Source organism: Pinus tabuliformis, chromosome 3_1 (genome assembly GCF_031772625.1).
Source record: "Pinus tabuliformis cultivar Carrire ecotype Pingquan chromosome 3_1, CPIR1, whole genome shotgun sequence".
Lineage (NCBI taxonomy): Eukaryota > Viridiplantae > Streptophyta > Pinopsida > Pinales > Pinaceae > Pinus > Pinus tabuliformis.
The window spans coordinates 205,350,778-205,368,201 of NC_142301.1; the positions used below are offsets into that span (position 1 = coordinate 205,350,778).

General features: G+C 38.4%; 1 protein-coding gene across 1 annotated transcript in view; it reads left to right on the forward strand.

Moving 5' to 3' along the window:
• The first annotated feature begins 1,460 nt into the window (after nucleotides 1-1,460).
• LOC149186510 (uncharacterized) overlaps nucleotides 1,461-17,424 on the forward strand; it is a 29,588-nt gene continuing 13,624 nt past the window's right edge. The window contains exon 1 of the mRNA XM_089409374.1: nucleotides 1,461-2,093. Coding sequence (XP_089265500.1) covers nucleotides 1,461-2,093 — 633 coding nt within the window. The remainder of the gene's footprint in view (nucleotides 2,094-17,424) is intronic.

The window sequence follows — 17,424 nt, forward strand, 5'->3', positions numbered from 1 at the left end:
ATAATATGCTAGTTTTTCACAGAAACTATTATCTATAATTTAGAAAGGAAGATGGAAACTTCAAGTATAGGAGCGCTCTTTTAAGGAATCTTAACTTTATCTACATAAGCAAATAAAGACTTGCAACTTCATTACTATACTTGAAAGAAGAAAACATAAGATGGCACATAACATAGAGGGTTACAAAATTATACCCAACAATTCATGGAAACTTCTGATTCTTTCATTAATCAACACTTATATCAAGAATACAGTGGGCTAGTCTTTGGGTTCTCCAAAGTTCGAACCATTTCTTAGTAAATTTTCCTCTTTTATACATTGTGGAAATAGTTGTTGATCTCAGAAACTGCCCCAAATTATTTAATTGCTTCTTTAACTATGAAGTAAAAACTATTATAGGATTTTACAGAGGGTAAAAGACACCTCAAAGAACATGAAATAACAAGAACATAACTGAATTCAGAAGGAGACGATAACTGTTGGCTTGCTTTGTTAATCTGCTTATGTAAATACCCTAATGATGCTTAATTCGTTTAGCTGTAATAAAATGCGTTTAGCTTGTGTAATCCTGAGTTTATATTGGCATTGTGATTGGCCAAAACACAAAGAAAACATACCCAACTGTCTTCTTCTTCAGATTCAGCTCTAACCCTGATTTTCCTCTTTACACAATGAACTTAACGCGAACTTTTGATTAATATGAGACTTAAAAAGAGTTAATCTTGCTTTATAAACCTGTCAAATCCGTCCATTTAGCACTCTATTGACTTCCATCGTAAATTGCAATCGGCCCAATATATCACTGCAAACTTAACTTTATGCACCCTTAAGCCACATGACTATGGTAGTGTTGGATTTATGCATAAATCCTTCATATTTGCGCTTTTCCATTATATACCTTTTATAATGAAAATATGCCATAAAAAATGCTTTTTCTTCTTTTAATACGGGCTCTGCAAAACTATTGAGGCATACCTTTCCCGCGATAAATCCCCACCGTAGATCTGCGCTTAGTAGATCAGATGGTCTACAAAGATTTCAGATGGGACATAAGCCTAGAAAATACCCGCCAGAAATGGGCAGTTTTCTCTCTCCACCCAGCTGCTACGTGTCAAACAATAAGTGGAATCGGGTAAGCTCCACTAAAAACCACTTACCCCTTTGCATCCGCTCGAAATTCTGCCTTTTAGCTTAAAATCTGCCTTTTCGTATGCCTCGCGGACCCGCTGGAGCTTTTAAATATAATATATATATGCTTCGAGTTTGGCCTTTCTATTATAATCCTTTATAATATAAATACATATAAAACTGCGTAAATAAATATATATGAAGGACTTTTGATATATCAATTAAAACATTTGCAACCAACATTAAGAAAAACCTGTGGAATGAACCTGCGCGCGCTCCTCTGCTCCCGCCGCCTGCAACCTTAGGTTTGAATTGCTCTTTGGCCGCTCAGTATGGCCCCTCCGGAGGTTTCACTGGAGGAGGCAGTTCTCCAACACAACTTTTCGGCCCTGATCAAATCCATGCCTCCTCAGCGAGCTCGTCCTTCAGGCTCAAAGTTTGTGAGAAAACTTGATGGGATACAGGAAGTTTCTCTCCCTCCAACTTTGCCCAGAATGGCTGCCCTTGCCTTGGCAGAAAAAGTACTTATTGGGAAATTTACAGGACTTTGGCCCTCTATCAGATTTTGTGGAAAGGGATACTTTACATTTCATTTTGAGACAAAGGAAGACAAGGATTTAATCTTCCGTAATGGGCCTCATTTCATGGATTCCAGAGGTTTATATCTAAATAAATGGACTCCAGACTTTGACCCGGAGCTTGATATTCCTAATGCGGTTCCTGTTTGGGTCCGACTTCCTCACCTCCACTTGCATTGCTGGGGAGATGAATCAGTGCGTGCTATTGGGAATGCCGTTGGGAAATACATTGATCAGAGCGACCCTAAAGATAACATGCAGGCCTGTGCTCGCATCTATGTAGAAGTTGATTTGGGTAAAGGATTGCCAGAAGCCATCAAGCTCAAGGTTGATGATTGGACACACATTCTACAACTTGACTATGAACAGATCCCCTTCAAGTGCAAGGTATGTCACAAGTACGGTCACTTTGCTAATTGTTGCACTAAACTTTCTAATGTATATATTACTCCACAAGAAGAGCAATAGGAAACCGTAAAAAAAAAAGACGACCCCTAACCCTAAACAATCCCATGAAGCTGGTCCTTCCTCTCGACCTCCTCCCAACTCTCCTCCCTCATCTCCCCCGCCTTCTCTTCCTCCCCCTTCTTCTCCACAGCCTCCCTTATCTTTTGATCGCCAGCCGGATCCCCTTTCTTCTTCTCCCTCCTCCAACCCCTTTCACATGCTCTCTCTTCCTGAGGAATCCCCTGCTCCCTTGATTCAATTTGATCCTCCCTCCTCTCCCCTTCCCCAGGTCATATCCTCTTCCCTCCCGTCTGATCCTCCCCCTCTTAGAATCACCAGAAGCAATTCTAAGGAGCATGGATCCACTCTAGACAACCAAAAGAAGCCTGGAAGAAAGTCTGCCAAACAACAAAGGGATGAAAATGTGCAAAAAGACATAGCATTGGGGCTCTAGAACCCCATTGAATCCTATATTCAAGGATCAATAGACAAGGACATAGAAAACAAAGACAAGGGAGGGAGAGAAACTCCTCACATCTCTCACCTGAAATGATGAAAATTATCTCATGGAAGAGCAGGGGACTAGGGCACCCCTCCAAATCAAATGCCTTAAAGGATCTTATTAACCAAGAGAAACCAACCATTGTTTTACTTAGAGAAACAAAGTAGAGGCAGCTAGAAATGAACAAGATTATTGCACAACATAGTGGAACAACACTGGGTCAAGATTGTCTTGCAGAACATTATGAACAATCAACAGATTGTTATCTACAATGTTTATGCTCCGAATCATTATAGGGATAAAGAAGTTTGCTGGGATTCCCTCAGCAATAACATAGCAGAAGAAGACAACAACAACATCATTTTAGGAGGTGACTTAAATCTCATTTTACATGCTAATGAAAAACGTGGAGGCAGCTTCACCCCAGAGCCTTTTAGAAATCAGTTGGAAAATGTAATGCAACATGGTGATCTTGTCGATATCATTCCAAAGAATTGTAAATACACTTGGAGTAATCGCAGATTGGGGAGAAACAATATTATGGAAAGGCTCGACCAAATCCTGGCAAATGTGTCCCTCCTCTCCACCTTTTCAGCTGTCAACACTTCCATCCTCCCTTTTGCTGCTTTAGACCATTATCCCATTGCCTTAACCTTTGAATCTCACTGCCCTCTAGGCCCACTCCCTTTTAAATACAACCCTTTATGGAATGACATCGAAGCAGCTAAAGAGTTGATTCAGCAAACTTGGTGTCAGCATGTTGAAGAATCTAAAAGTTTTATTGGGAAATCAAACTCAGAAATGTAAAGAATGCTCTCAAGAATTGGGCAAAAACTCAGTATAAAGAGCCAGAAGTAAAGAAAAGAGAAGTGAAAGCCAAATCAATGAACTTCACTATGCAATAGGAAAACAAGAATATTATCAGGCCGAAAAAAATCAAGAAGAAAATCTTTACAGTCAACTATATATTATCAGAAGAGAAGAGGAAGAAAAATGGCGAATAAAATCAAGGCAGACTTGGTTGAAGAGCGGAGATAGGAACACAACTTTTTTTCATAAACAAGCTACTGTTCGGCAAATTAGAAATAATATAACAGCTATAAAAAATAACGCAGGAATTCAACATAATGATCAAGCTGCTATCAAAAACGCTGCCTTAGACCATTTCAAAGAGCTCCTAACCGAATCAGGGGAGGACGAAAACTATGCTGACCTCCTACAACATTTTCCAAACAAGATTGCAACAGAAACAAATGACAAGTTGACAGAAGAAATAACGGAAGAAGAAATCAAGGGAGAAATTTGGGGCCTCCAGCCTGCCAAAGTACTAGGGCCGGATGACTTTCCTATTTGTTTCTATAGGGAGTACTAGGAAATGATCAAAAAGGACCTCATCAAATACTTTAAATGGATTTGGAGGAAAAATAAATTCGGAGGCTACACAAATTCAACACACCTAGTCCTCATCGCAAAGGAGAATCACACCTCTAATTTTTCCCATTTCCGCCCCATATCCTTATGTAATTCTTCCTATAAAATCTTCACAAAAATCCTTGCCTCCCGTCTCAAACCTCTATTGCCAATGCTAATCTCTGAAAATCAAGGTGGCTTTATGGCAAATAGGCAAATTTCAGATTCTATTCTCTTAGTTCAGGAAGCCATTCACTCAAGCCATTCTAGAAACGAAAAGGGCTTCATCCTGAAATTGGACTTGGCAAATGCCTTTGACAGGGTTAAACATTCCTTTCTATTTGCTGTTCTTCAAAAAATGGGCTTCACTTCCTCTTTTATTGATCTCATAAGAGCTTGTATCTCTGGTCCTTGGATAGCTCCCCTTATCAATGGCAGACCTGGCCCTGCCTTTCAATCCTCAAGAGGATTAAGGCAAGGCTGTCCTTTGTCCCCCTACCTTTTCCTCTTATTGGCTGAGTCCTTCAGTTGCACCCTTGACCATAAGCGGCAGATAGGCCTCATCACTGGTATTAAATTTGAAGATGGAGTGAAAAACATGAATCACTCCCAATTTGCTGATGATACCCTGCTGATAGGAGGGGCGTCCGTAATCATAACTCGAATATTCAAATCTTTATTAGACAAATTCATGATATATTCAAGGGGAATTATTAACCACTTCAAAAGTTGTGTTTATGGATGGAATGCCTCAGCTCAAATGCTTCAAAACATAGCCAACATCTTTGGTGTGCCTTGCAAGTTAAATTGGGACCATTTCAGCTATTTGGGCATGCCAGTGAGTATAGGAAATGCAAGAGCTGATGTTTGGGAAACAACTTTAGATAAAATGAAAAGAAAAGTCCAAAAGTGGGGAACCACTTGGCTCAACCCAGCTGGTCGATTGGTGCTCCTCAAATCGGGCCTTTCCTCTCTTCCTCTATATCAATTCTCTCTTGCCCAGGCTCTATCTTCATTTCACCGCAAAATGGACAATATTCTCAGGTTTTTCCTTTGGCAGGGAGGGAAAAATGAAAGGAGAAAATTTAACTTGGTTGGCTGGAAACAAGTCATCCAAAACCAAGAAAAAGGAGGTCTTGGAATCAGATCTCCAACTCTCACAAATTTAGCCTTTGGCGGCAAGATAGTTTGGAGGCTTATTGAAGATCAGTTAGCTTGGTGGAAAAAAGTTTTGGAGGCCAAATACCTCAGCCACCCAAGACAACAACTGCTTACAATTGAAATACCCAATAGAAACAACATAAGGATCTGGAAACTCTGTAAAAAATCCATCTCCTTTATGGATCAAAATGTCTCCAAGGTTCCCAAAGGTGGTAGCAAAATCAACATTGGCACTGATAAAATTATGGGGAATCAGCCAATTAGCGGTCTTCTAGGTATGGCTTCAATTATTCTCTTTCTTCAAAGTAAAGGAATACACAGTTTAGATCAAATTTCACAATGGGATACAAATACCCAAGCTTGGAAGAGATGGAGCCTTCCTCCCATCCCTCAACGCCTTAAAGAGAATCTTGACAACTTCCAGATACATCTTCACAACATTGCTCCTACAATTAAAAATGGCAAGGATGGATTCCGATGGGACCCCACTGGCACTAGCTACTCAATACAAGCAGTTTATAATTATCTATGCAACAGGGACTACCCAGCACCATCATGGATATATTGGAAAATAGTGTGGAAATCAGAAGCCATACCTAAGGTGAAATTATTTATGTGGACTCTCTTAAAAGAGAAAACTCTCACTGCAGAGAATATAAAAAAAAAGGCATTGCTAGACCTTCCAGATGCCCTAATTGTCAAGAGGCAGAGGAGTCTATCCAGCACCTCTTCATTTCGTGCCCCTTTGCTTTTTCCTGTTGGAATAGCATTACCCCAATCGTCCCTCTCACCTGGAATTCATAGCTATCCATTGGGGAAGTCCTTAACAACTGGAAAAAAAACTACCCCTGGCAATCCAAGAAAAACAACATTGCCAAGAGGGTGTGGGATGCCCTCCCATTTTCCCTCTTATGGAGAATCTGGATTGCTAGGAACAACAAGATCTTTAAAGATAAAGAGACCTCAACCAGGCATCTTTGTAGCAAGGCTAAAAGCCTTGCGATAGAAACCATTGCAGCTAAGAGCACAAAGAAAATTGACATGACAAGTCTTTGTGTTGAAGAAAAGGATTTCATCAGGAGTCTGATAGACAAGATTAGTATCCTTCCAGTAGCGAGAATCTACAGCAACTTGGACAACACTGATAGCCACAGCTAGAAAATTCGACTAAAGTAGGATGCCTTCAACAAATGGCTTCGCACTAGCAACTCCCATTCCTTGTTCTTTGACGGTGCCTCCAAATCAAATCCGGGAGCGGCGGGAGCAGGGGGTGTTATCTACAAACCCAATGGTGAGCCCTTAGTCACCTTTGAGTGGGGATTAGGGAACCTTTCAAATAACAGAGCCGAGGCTCTGGCGCTTTATCAAGGAATACTTCAACTACAAATTCATGGAATCAAGAAAGCTATGATCTTCGGCGATTCTGCTATCATTATTAGTTTAATGACTAGCAAGCGAAAAGCCTCCAACATCTTCTTACAGCAAACCATCAGCAGATGCCAAGTCATGATCAATCAAACTCGGGATTTCCAATTTTTCCATATCCTTCGCACCATAATTTGAGAAGCTGATAAATGTGCCAGTCAAGCATGCATACGGCCAAAAGGAAATATCCTCTGTAACAATGAGGATCTGTTTCAATTTCTTCCATGATCCCCTCATGATTTGTGACAATTTACCATATCTAGTGACTCACATTTTTCTCAGGGCGTACCCTGACCAAATCCAAAACAATCCCGATGTAATCTATTCCACGCCATCGAAAATCCTCCCATCTCTCCCTGTAGAATCCTCAGCTTTTTTGAACCCATGTTGCCCTTGTGGAATCCGTGATCACTCCAGCTCTCACCGCGTGATCCTGTCCTTTACTCCTTACAGCTCGCTTGCTACAAATACCAGGTTGCATCCTCTTTATTTCTATGCCTCCCTTTCTATCTACATTTGTTCCGTTGCTCTTGCGACCATCTTTGATCGCAGCTATCCCCCAACGTTCATTTTCTGTGTCAGTTCCCTCTTTTTCCCCATCGCTTACTCCTCTTTCTGCAATCCCTTCCTTGCCCGATCCTTTACTTCTGCTCTCCTTGAGATTTGATGGCCTCTGTTCTCTCCTCTCTATTTTTATATCCCTCCTCTCTTTAAAGTGCTTCCCTTCGAGCCGGTGTTGCCAAAGATCGCCTCACTCCATCTCCATAATCTAATTTCCTATAATCATCCTGCCCCCTTTTCTTCTTTCCCATCAGACTCTATATTTTCTGGAATTCCTGGTTGCCCTGTTCTCGATTCTTTGAGCCTTCACTCCTCTCACTTCCCTATTCTTTAGACCTTTTGTTTGGCTTTTATTGCCACGACTATTTTAGTTTGTTGGAGAAGTATTTTAGTGATTCTTCAGGAAAGAGCCGAGGACCTCCGTATGGACCATAGTGAATATTGTCTTCATTGCCGTGACTTGCAGGAATAACTTGAGAAAATCAGAATGCATCAACGCCTCTTGGATGAGAAAATTGATTCTGCCACTCGGATAATCACTGCTAAATATGAAGCCGATCTAAACCTATTCCTTCATCGTATTTCCTCTCTGCAGGAGCAATTTAATGCCTTATCAAATACCTGCGCACATATCCAAGAATCTATGGACATTCTCAAATACATGATGGAAAAACTCAATGCCCCAAGTACCAGTTCCTCTAGCATCAAGATCGCTGAAGCTGATAACCATCCGGAGGATTCCACTGCATGACAGATCAGTCACATAAGTATAGATTAGGATGTTTTGTAAAGTCCGTTTACTTCTTTTTCAGTTTGTCCGAATCTATTCCTGTGTTAGTTCTCTTCAAGTTGAAAACGAAAGTAATTTAGCAGAATGTTTTAATGTAATTCAGTTGCAAGCTCATCCTCTGAGATCTTCTCATGTAACTCTGGAGCTTAGCCTCCCTATCCTTTTTTGAATACAACTAGCATCTGAATTTTTCAAAAAAGAAAAACCTTTACAACCCACGATAAGACGGACGCGCTGAGCTATAAAATATAGCATATAAACTTGTCGGGTCTAGAATCCCCATTGCTCATCGCAATCAGCGCTTTCCATATATATATATATATATAATATGTTATGCGATATGACGGACCCGCCGCAATTATAAAACATAATATATATGCTTTCGGGTCTAGCCCGTGATCGCAAATCGCAATCAGCGAAATGAACTAACACATATACATAAGGCACTTTACGGAACGCCAAACTTTACAATATAATATATATATGTTTTGGGTCCAGCCATTGCATATCGCAATCGGTGGTATCCAACGTTCATAGTTTTGCGGTGCAGCGGACCCGACAGACTTTATAAAGCATAGTATATATATTTCAGGTCCGGGCCTTTAACTTTAACACTTGTTTCCTTTGCAAATCCAATATATTTATGCTTTGCGATATATATATATATATATATATATATATATATATATATATATATATATATATATATATATATATATATATCAAATGTGTTTTCATATATTTTCGATATGTAATTACCACAAGCAAAATACTTCTACTTTTAGACTTTGCGGGGTAGAGAATATAAAGGGCTTCATTGAGGTTGAACCCCCTTAATGATTTTAGGCCACACATTGTGATAAAAATGGATAATAAGCTTAAAACCAATATAAGCTACAACATCTGGCTCCAACTGGGGATAGTGCTTTTGCCACAGAAGAATTAAGAACCGTAGATCAGTGCCTTCTCCATTGGGCATGGAGTCATATATTGCTTCACCAAACTTAACTATGTGAAAATTTATCAGTGATAAAATGCTTGCACTTTGATAACAACATATTGAGAATCGTAGATTAGTATCCTTAGTTGGGCATGGAATCCAAAACTGTGAAAACCTTGAAATCTGACAACTGAAACCTGACAATCTTGAAGTTTGACACCTCTGCAAACTAGTGTCCAACTGGGAAAGTCACCCATATTCATCAAGTAATAATTAAACCGAAGAACTACAACTGGAAAACCAAATGCTCAACACCTGAGCTTATTTATGTACAAGTTCATACATATATACATGATTGATCTCCATCAAGTGAAGTCAATCTTCCAATGATACCAAATTAGCATTTGAGTGCATAATCTTGAACCATTCTACCAGTGAATCTTGAAAAAACAATTCATTCTGAGTTTCTCCTGAGTTCCAATGTTGTGATCCTGAATGTGTTCATCTTGTGAAACCTTCCTTGAGTCAACAACCAAATCATTTGGGTTAGAAAACCTTTCAAGAGGAACAAGTCCCTTTACCAAAATATTATCCTTCAATTGAAAAATATTCGGATTAGCTATTGAATCTTTTAAACCAATGATTTTTGCAACTTCTGTTGTTTCTTCTTTATCCTGATCAATTTCTATGCCTTGAAACTCCTCAACTATAGTAAAAAATTCTTTAATCTACTGATCATCTTCAAAATCTTGCCAAATTTTAACATTATTAGGAACAGAGGGTCAATGTATCATCCCTACCTCATATCTTAGCCTTGGATTAATAGGAGGCTTGAAAATACTAGCAGACACAACCAATGAATCTGCTAATCTATTCTCGTTTCTTGGAATAAATTGAATGTTAAAAGCTTCAAAAAATTTCTCAATCAAATCTCATACCTCATATCTGTATACCTTAAGCCTAGGGTTCTTTGTTTGGAAATGATTTTTTATTTTCTTGATAATCATATCTGAATCTCCAAAAGCAAAAATCGACTTAACTCCCATCTGTTTAGCTGTTTGTAGTGCAATAATCAAAGACTCATACTCTGCCACATTGTTTGTTGCCTCGAACTCTAATTTGAAAGAAAAAGGGAACATATTACCTTTAGGTGCAATTAGAAGAAAACCAACACCTGTTCCTTCCTTGGAATAAGCTCCATCAAAGAAGCATTTCCACACTGCTTCAGTTTGCAGCTCTGTAATTACATTGGCTGAAGCAAGCTGCTTTTGATTATCTTCAGCCAGCTCTGCATTATCATAGAATGTGAAACAAGCAAAATCATCCTTCTCCTAACTATATACAGGTGAATTGCGTGCTCCATTTTTTGTAATTGTTTTTACAAACCTAGTTTCTTTGTACAATCTCCTCTCCTCCCCACCAAAAATTGGTATAACAACATATGTAAAATCTAGTTTCAAAACACCCCCCAATTTGGCCCCCCAGGACCTAGATAGAAGCATTCCAAATCTAGCGGGAATATCTGCTACTACAACATCCATGACCAAGCTTCTAGCTATAATTTCGGCTAGTGACACTGCCAGATCCTTAATAACCCCCAGACAGCTGACTTTGCTCGAATCGAAAGAATACAAGTCCCTATAGGGTTTGGTAACTTGTAGATTTAGTTGCTTCATTAATGACAAGGGCATAAGATTGTGTGAAGCTCCCAAATCAAACATACAATTATGTAAGAGGAAGTCATGGACCAATAAGGAAATATAAAAAGGAGGTATTGAAGGATCTACTTCTTCTACATGTGGAAAAAAAACCACTACTAGATTATCTTCCTGCAGATTTACAGTGTCATTTATACTCTCATTTTCTTTTAAATTAATAAACTCAGCAATCTCCTTTTGATAAGTAGGTATTTTTGTCAATTCTGTAAGAGGAACTTGAATTCTTACCTTTTCCAAATCCTTAGTAAGACTAAACAAGTGACCCTGTTTAGCAATCCTTTCGTTCTCATCTTCACCTTTCTTCATGGCTAGAATTACTTGAGGAATTGAAACAAGTTTCTCCAAAGGAATTTTTTCAGTTTGATCTTGAGAAGACTCACCTTGAAGTATCTGTGTCTTGTCAATTGCATTCTGTTGCTGCTCTCCTTTATTCACTTGTTTTGCAGACTGAGATTCTTGTGGAGTCACCTTTGGTGAGGAAGTTGAAACTTGCTGCCCACTTTCATTTTCTTGATTTCTTGATCTCTTCCTCGATCTCAAGTCATATTTCTTATGTAGTTCAACCTGCATAAAATCAGAGAATTGCTTGCAATATTCACCAATTTTATCGTGAATGACATATGTTTCATCATATTCATACTCTTCTTCTTCGATACCAAGGTCATCTTCATCCACTGCATATAATGTAAAAATTTGATCTTCAGGATGCTCTTGTTTTTCAACAGGACCCGCCTCTATATATGATGGTACTTGAATTTTATCTGGATCTTTTCTTTCCCTTTGCAAGATTTGCAAAGGTTGTCTTTCGTATTGGGGATTAAAGTTCTTATTATACTTTATTTGCTTCTGAAAACTCGTATTTTCTAACTCTAATCTACTTACCTTATTTGACAAAATTTTAATTACATCACACATATCCTCCCATGTTTGACTTTGAGAGGATTCCATCTTTGCCTTTCCCTTGTCTTGGATAGGCTGTGTTTCTGGTGCTTTTCTTGTAGCCACCAGATTTGCTTCTATCTCTAATGCATATGTTTGGATCTGATCAAGGGTTGGAGCTCTTCTTTCCCTTAATTTGAATCCAAAATTTGATTCAAAATCCCCTGCAATTGCACTAGCAGAAGGAGGCTTAATCTCCGCTGGGAGACTATTGTACAATTTTTTAAATCTTCTGACAAATTCAACCATAGTTTCATCAGAATTTTTCTTTATGGCATTAAAATCTGTTAATGAATACCCATGGTCTCTTTTTTCTCCCCATCTCTGAATAAACAAACGTTCCATCTCTTCCCAAGAAGGAATAGTATTATTGGGAAGTCCTTTAAACCATTTCCTTGCTTCTCCATCCAAGGACTGAACAAAAAGTCTTAGAGCAACATCTACATGTTCAATATATTTGTTTGCTGCAAAATATTGAGACATGATTCTCTGTAGTTTGTTCATCTTCCCCTGTAAAACAAGGAAGAGTTTTAAGGTAATCCTGTGGCATTTGATTTAATGGTTGTGGAAATTGAAGAGGTGCATATCTATTCATCAAGCATGCAGGTATTGCCATGTTTATTGAACTTTGATTACCAACAGATGTGGAACCTGACTGAGAGGCAAATGGAATGTTCACATGTGGTAATGTGGCTATTGGTTGAGGTTGAATGATTATAGCAGATAAATGAAAAGTAATAGATTCTAAAGATTGCTCTTGATAGTTAGGTTCCTGAAATGAAGATGATGAAAAAGATGGCTCTTTATCAGATGAATGTTCAGGTGAATTGCTACCTAATGCAGACAATATAGGAATGGGTGTAATTGGAATCTTAGGCCTTCCAACTCTCCTAGAAACTAGCCTTTCAGGATCTGAAAGAGCTTGAACCTTCTGTTGTGAAGTGCTTGATCTTGTATGGGGTCTTCTTAAAGCCAGAGTTATTGCTTTGATTCAAAACAACCAAATATTTCCTCCTCACTGAACAACCAGAGGAAAATATTGAAAACCCAAGGAAAAGTATTATTGTCTTCTTTCCCTGGCAATGACGCCAATTAATGTTGTTCCTTAAGAAACCAATTTCCTCGCTGTAGAGAAATTGTGCTTAAGACATTAATAAATATTATTTGTTGTCACTTGTTTTTCACTTAGGTATATATGTTGTTTTCTCAAATGAAGGACTTGGAGACTTGGTTTTTTACTCTTAATACATGTATGACCAGAACATCTTAGAATGCCATTTGTTGCTAGATACAAATGACGAATGAAGAATTCTTGAAGGAAAAGTTAAAGATAATGCTGATCTTTCTCCGTCACTTAGAAGAATCAGGAAAATGAGAATTGAATCATAGACAACATGTTGCTTAACACAAAAACGATTATCTGTGACCCTTGGAAAATTTAAAGATAATGTGCTGGTTTTTCACAGAAACTATTATCTATATCTTAGAAAGGAAGATGGAAACTTCAAGTATAGGAGTGCTCTTTTAAGGAATTTTAACTTTATCTACATAAGCAAATAAAGACCTACAACTTCATTACTATAATTGAAAGAAGAAATCATAAGATGGCACATAATAGAGAGGGTTAGAAAATTATACCCAACAATTCATGTAAACTTATGATTCTTTCATTAATCAACAATTATATCACGAATCCAGTGGCCTAGTCTTTGGGTTCTCCAAAGTTCGAACCATTTCTTAGTAAATTTTCCTCTTTTATACATTGTGGAAACAGTTGTTGATCTCAGAAACTGCCCCAAATTATTTAACTGCTTCTCTAACTATATGAAGTAAAAACAATTACAGGATTTTACAGAGGGTAAAAGACACCTCAAAGAACATGAAATAACAGGAACATAACTGAATTCAGAAGGAGACGATAACTGCTGGCTTGCTTTGTTAATCTACTTCTGTAAATACCCTAATGATGCTTAATTCGTTTAGCCGTAATAAAATGCATTTAACTTAGTTAATTGACTATCTTCTTCTTTAGATTCGGCTCTAACCCTGATTTTTCTCTTTACACAGCAAAATTAACGCGAACTTTTGATTAATATGAGACTTAAAAAGAGTTAATCTTGCTTTATAAACCTGTCAAATCCGTCCATTTAGCGCTTCATTGACTTCCATTGCAAATCGCAATTGGCCCGATATATCATTTCAAACTTAACTTTACGCACCCTTAAGCCACATAACTTTGGTAGTGTTGGACTTATGCATAAATCCTTCATATTTGCGCTTTTCCATTATATACCTTTTATAATGAAAATATGCCATAAAACATGATTTTTCCTCTTTTAATACGGGCTCCGCACAACTATCGAGGCATACCTTTCCCGCAATAAATCCCCACCGTAGATCTTCGCTTAGCAGATCAGACGGTCTACAAAGATTTCGAATGGGACATAAGCCCGGAGAATACCCGCCCGAAATGGGCGGTTTTCTCTCTCCACCCAACTGCTACGTGTCAAACAATAAGTGGAATCAGGTAAGCTCCACTAAAAACTGCTTACCCCTTTGCATCCACCTGAAATTTTGCCTTTTAGCTTAAAATCCGCCTTTTCGTATGCCTCGCGGACTCACTGGGGCTTTTAAATATATATGTATATGCTTTGAGTCCGACCTTTCTATTATAATCCTTTATAATAGAAATACATATAAAACTGCGTAAACAAATATATGTGAAGGACTTTTGATATATCAATAAAAACATTTACAACCTGCGATAAGACAGACGCGTTGAGTTATAAAATATAGCATATAAACTTATCGGGTCCAGAATCCCCATCGCTCATCGCAATCAGTGCTTTCCATATATATATAATATGTTATGCGATATGACGGACCCGCCACAATTATAAAACATAATATATATGCTTTCGAGTCCAGCCCGCGATTGCAAATTGCAATCAACGAAATGAACTAACACATATACATAAGGCACTTTACAGACCCGCTGAACTTTACAATATAATATATATATGTTTCGGGTTCGGCCATCGCATATCGCAATCGGCGGTATCCAACATTCATAGTTCTACGGTGCAGCGGACCCGACACACTTTATAAAGCATAGTATATATATTTTAGGTCCGGGCCTTTAACTTTAACACTTGTTTCCTTTGTAAATCTGATATATTTATGCTTTGCGATATATATATATATATATATATATATATATATATATATATATATATATATATATATATATATCAAATGTGTTTTCATATATTTTCGATATGTAATTACCACAAGCAAATTACTTATACTTTTAGACATTGCAGGGTAGAGAATATAAAGGGCTTTATTGAGGTTGAACCCCCTTAATGATTTTAGGCCACACATTGTGATAAAAATGGATAATAAGCTTAAAACCAATATAAGCTACAACAGCTACGATGTGACATTTAGCAAAGGAAAGGATTTCCTTTGTCACATAGCCTCAGGACAGGTGAAGCGTATTGGGTTTCAAGTGAAGAACCTATACAAATTGGATGTAGAAGACTATGATTCTTTGAGCACAAAAGTAGAGAACATCCAGAGCCAAGACATTAATGAGTTGACGCATAAACTATTAGGTCACTTGCACCACGGAGATTTAAAGATCACGCATTAAATTTCTACAGGACTTCCTAAAAGTACACTAGAGCAAAGAGACACATGCAAAAGGTGTATATTGGGGAAGTACACCAAAGCTACCTTTCATGATAAGGACAACCTAGTGCAAAGAATCCTTGAAATAGTTCACTCAGATGTGTGTGGACCGTTCTCAATAGCCTCCATGACCAAGAATAGGTATTATGTAATATTTGTAGATGATTTTTCTCGTAGGTGATGGATTTTCTTCATGCAAAAGAAAGATGAGACGTTCGCTAAATTTTGTGAATTTAAAGAAATTATGGAGAAAGAAATTGGAAAGAAAGATAAATCTCTTAGGAGCGATAATGGTGGAGAATATGCATTGAATGAATGCACAAAATTCTATGCATTAGAAGGAACTCGATGGGAGTTAATAACACCCCATAACCCACAACCGAATGGGGTGGCTGAAAGGAAGAACATAAGTATTGTGGGAGCTGCACGGGCAATGTTACATGATCAAGGCCTACCATTGCACTTGTGGAATGAAGCATGCAACACAATTGTATACTTGTAGAACATGAGTCCTCATCGAATTCTCGGGATGAGTACACCAGAAGAATATTTTTAAGGTAAGAAACTAGATGTGGAACACTTCAGGATCTTTGGTTCATCAGTCTATTGTCATGTTGCCAAGGATGAAAGAAAAAACTAGAACCAACAATTGTGTTGGGCATAATTATGGGGTACACTGATACACCTCACAACTATCGGGTGTACCCCCCATATCATAAGATGATAGTGGTTCGTAGAGATGTGAAGTTCGATTAAGAGAAGGTCATGAGATGTTCCTTTGAGAGGGAGCTTCACTTGCATGGAGAAGATGAGATTTTAACTCCAAAGGAAGAACCTTAGGATGATGTGGAGCAGACACATGCAGAGGAGCAGAGAGTGGAAGAACCCACTCATGCAGAGACTCCAAATATGGAAGGAAGCACACTAGAGAGGCTGAGAGATTGATGCATGATTCTAGAGAGAATGTGGGAACACCTACATCATAACACAGGTAAAGGAGGTCACCAGACCGCTACACTAGCTACATGGCTCTGATGAGCGAGAGTGTAGAGATTGAGCCATCCTCATTCGAGGAAGTAGTGTAGAAATTAGTATGGGTTGATGCCATGGTTGAGGAGTATGATTCCATTATCATAAATAGTGTTTGGGAAGTGGTCCCAAGACCAGTAGACAATTTGGTGTTGAGCTCCATATGGATTTACAAGGTAAAGCAAGTAGCATATGGGAGTGTGGAGAAACAAAAGGCCAAATTTGTGGCCAAAGGATTCTCTCAGTTGGAGGGAATTGATTACGAGGAGACATTTTCTCCAATAGCAAGGTACTCTTCAATCAGATCTATTATAACCCTTTCAACACAGATGGGATGGAAGATACATTAGATGAATGTGAAGACAACATTCCTCATGGGTGTGCTTGAGGAAGAAGTGTACATTGAGCAACCGAAAGGATTTGAGACCTTTAACAGAGATTCACATGTGTGCAAAATCAAGCGAGCGATGTATGGATTGAAACAAGAATCCCGTGCTTGGTACACCAGGATTGACAACTATTTCACGAGGTTGGGCTTCACCAAAAGTGAAGCAGATGCGGACCTTTACCATATTGTGGTTGAAGGTAAACTGTTGATTATAGTATTATATGTTGATGATTTAATTCTAATAGGTGATGAGAAGCTGGTAAAATATTGTTGAGAATTTGAGATGAAGGACCTGGGGCTCATGCATTATTTCCTTGATATGGAATTTTCGCAAAGAGATTAGGAATTGTTTGTCCCTCAGGGAAAGTATGCCAACAAGATACTAAAAAATTTCCACATGGAGAGCAACAAACCCATGGAGACTCCTCTAGCAGGGAATTGGAGGAAGGAAGATGCTACTTCAGGTGAAGTAATAGAGGTTACTATTTATAGGCAGCTTGTGGGTTCACTTATGTATTTGGTGAACACACAACCGAACATATGTTTTGCAGTTAACCATCTTAGTCAAGCAACAGTTAATCCAACCAAACTCTATTGGAAGGAAACTAAACATGTGTTGAGATATCTCAGAGGCACCACTCATTTTTTTATTTGGTATAGATGGAAAGAGAGAGTGAAGCTTCAAGGATTCAGAGATGCAGATTGGGCGGGGAGT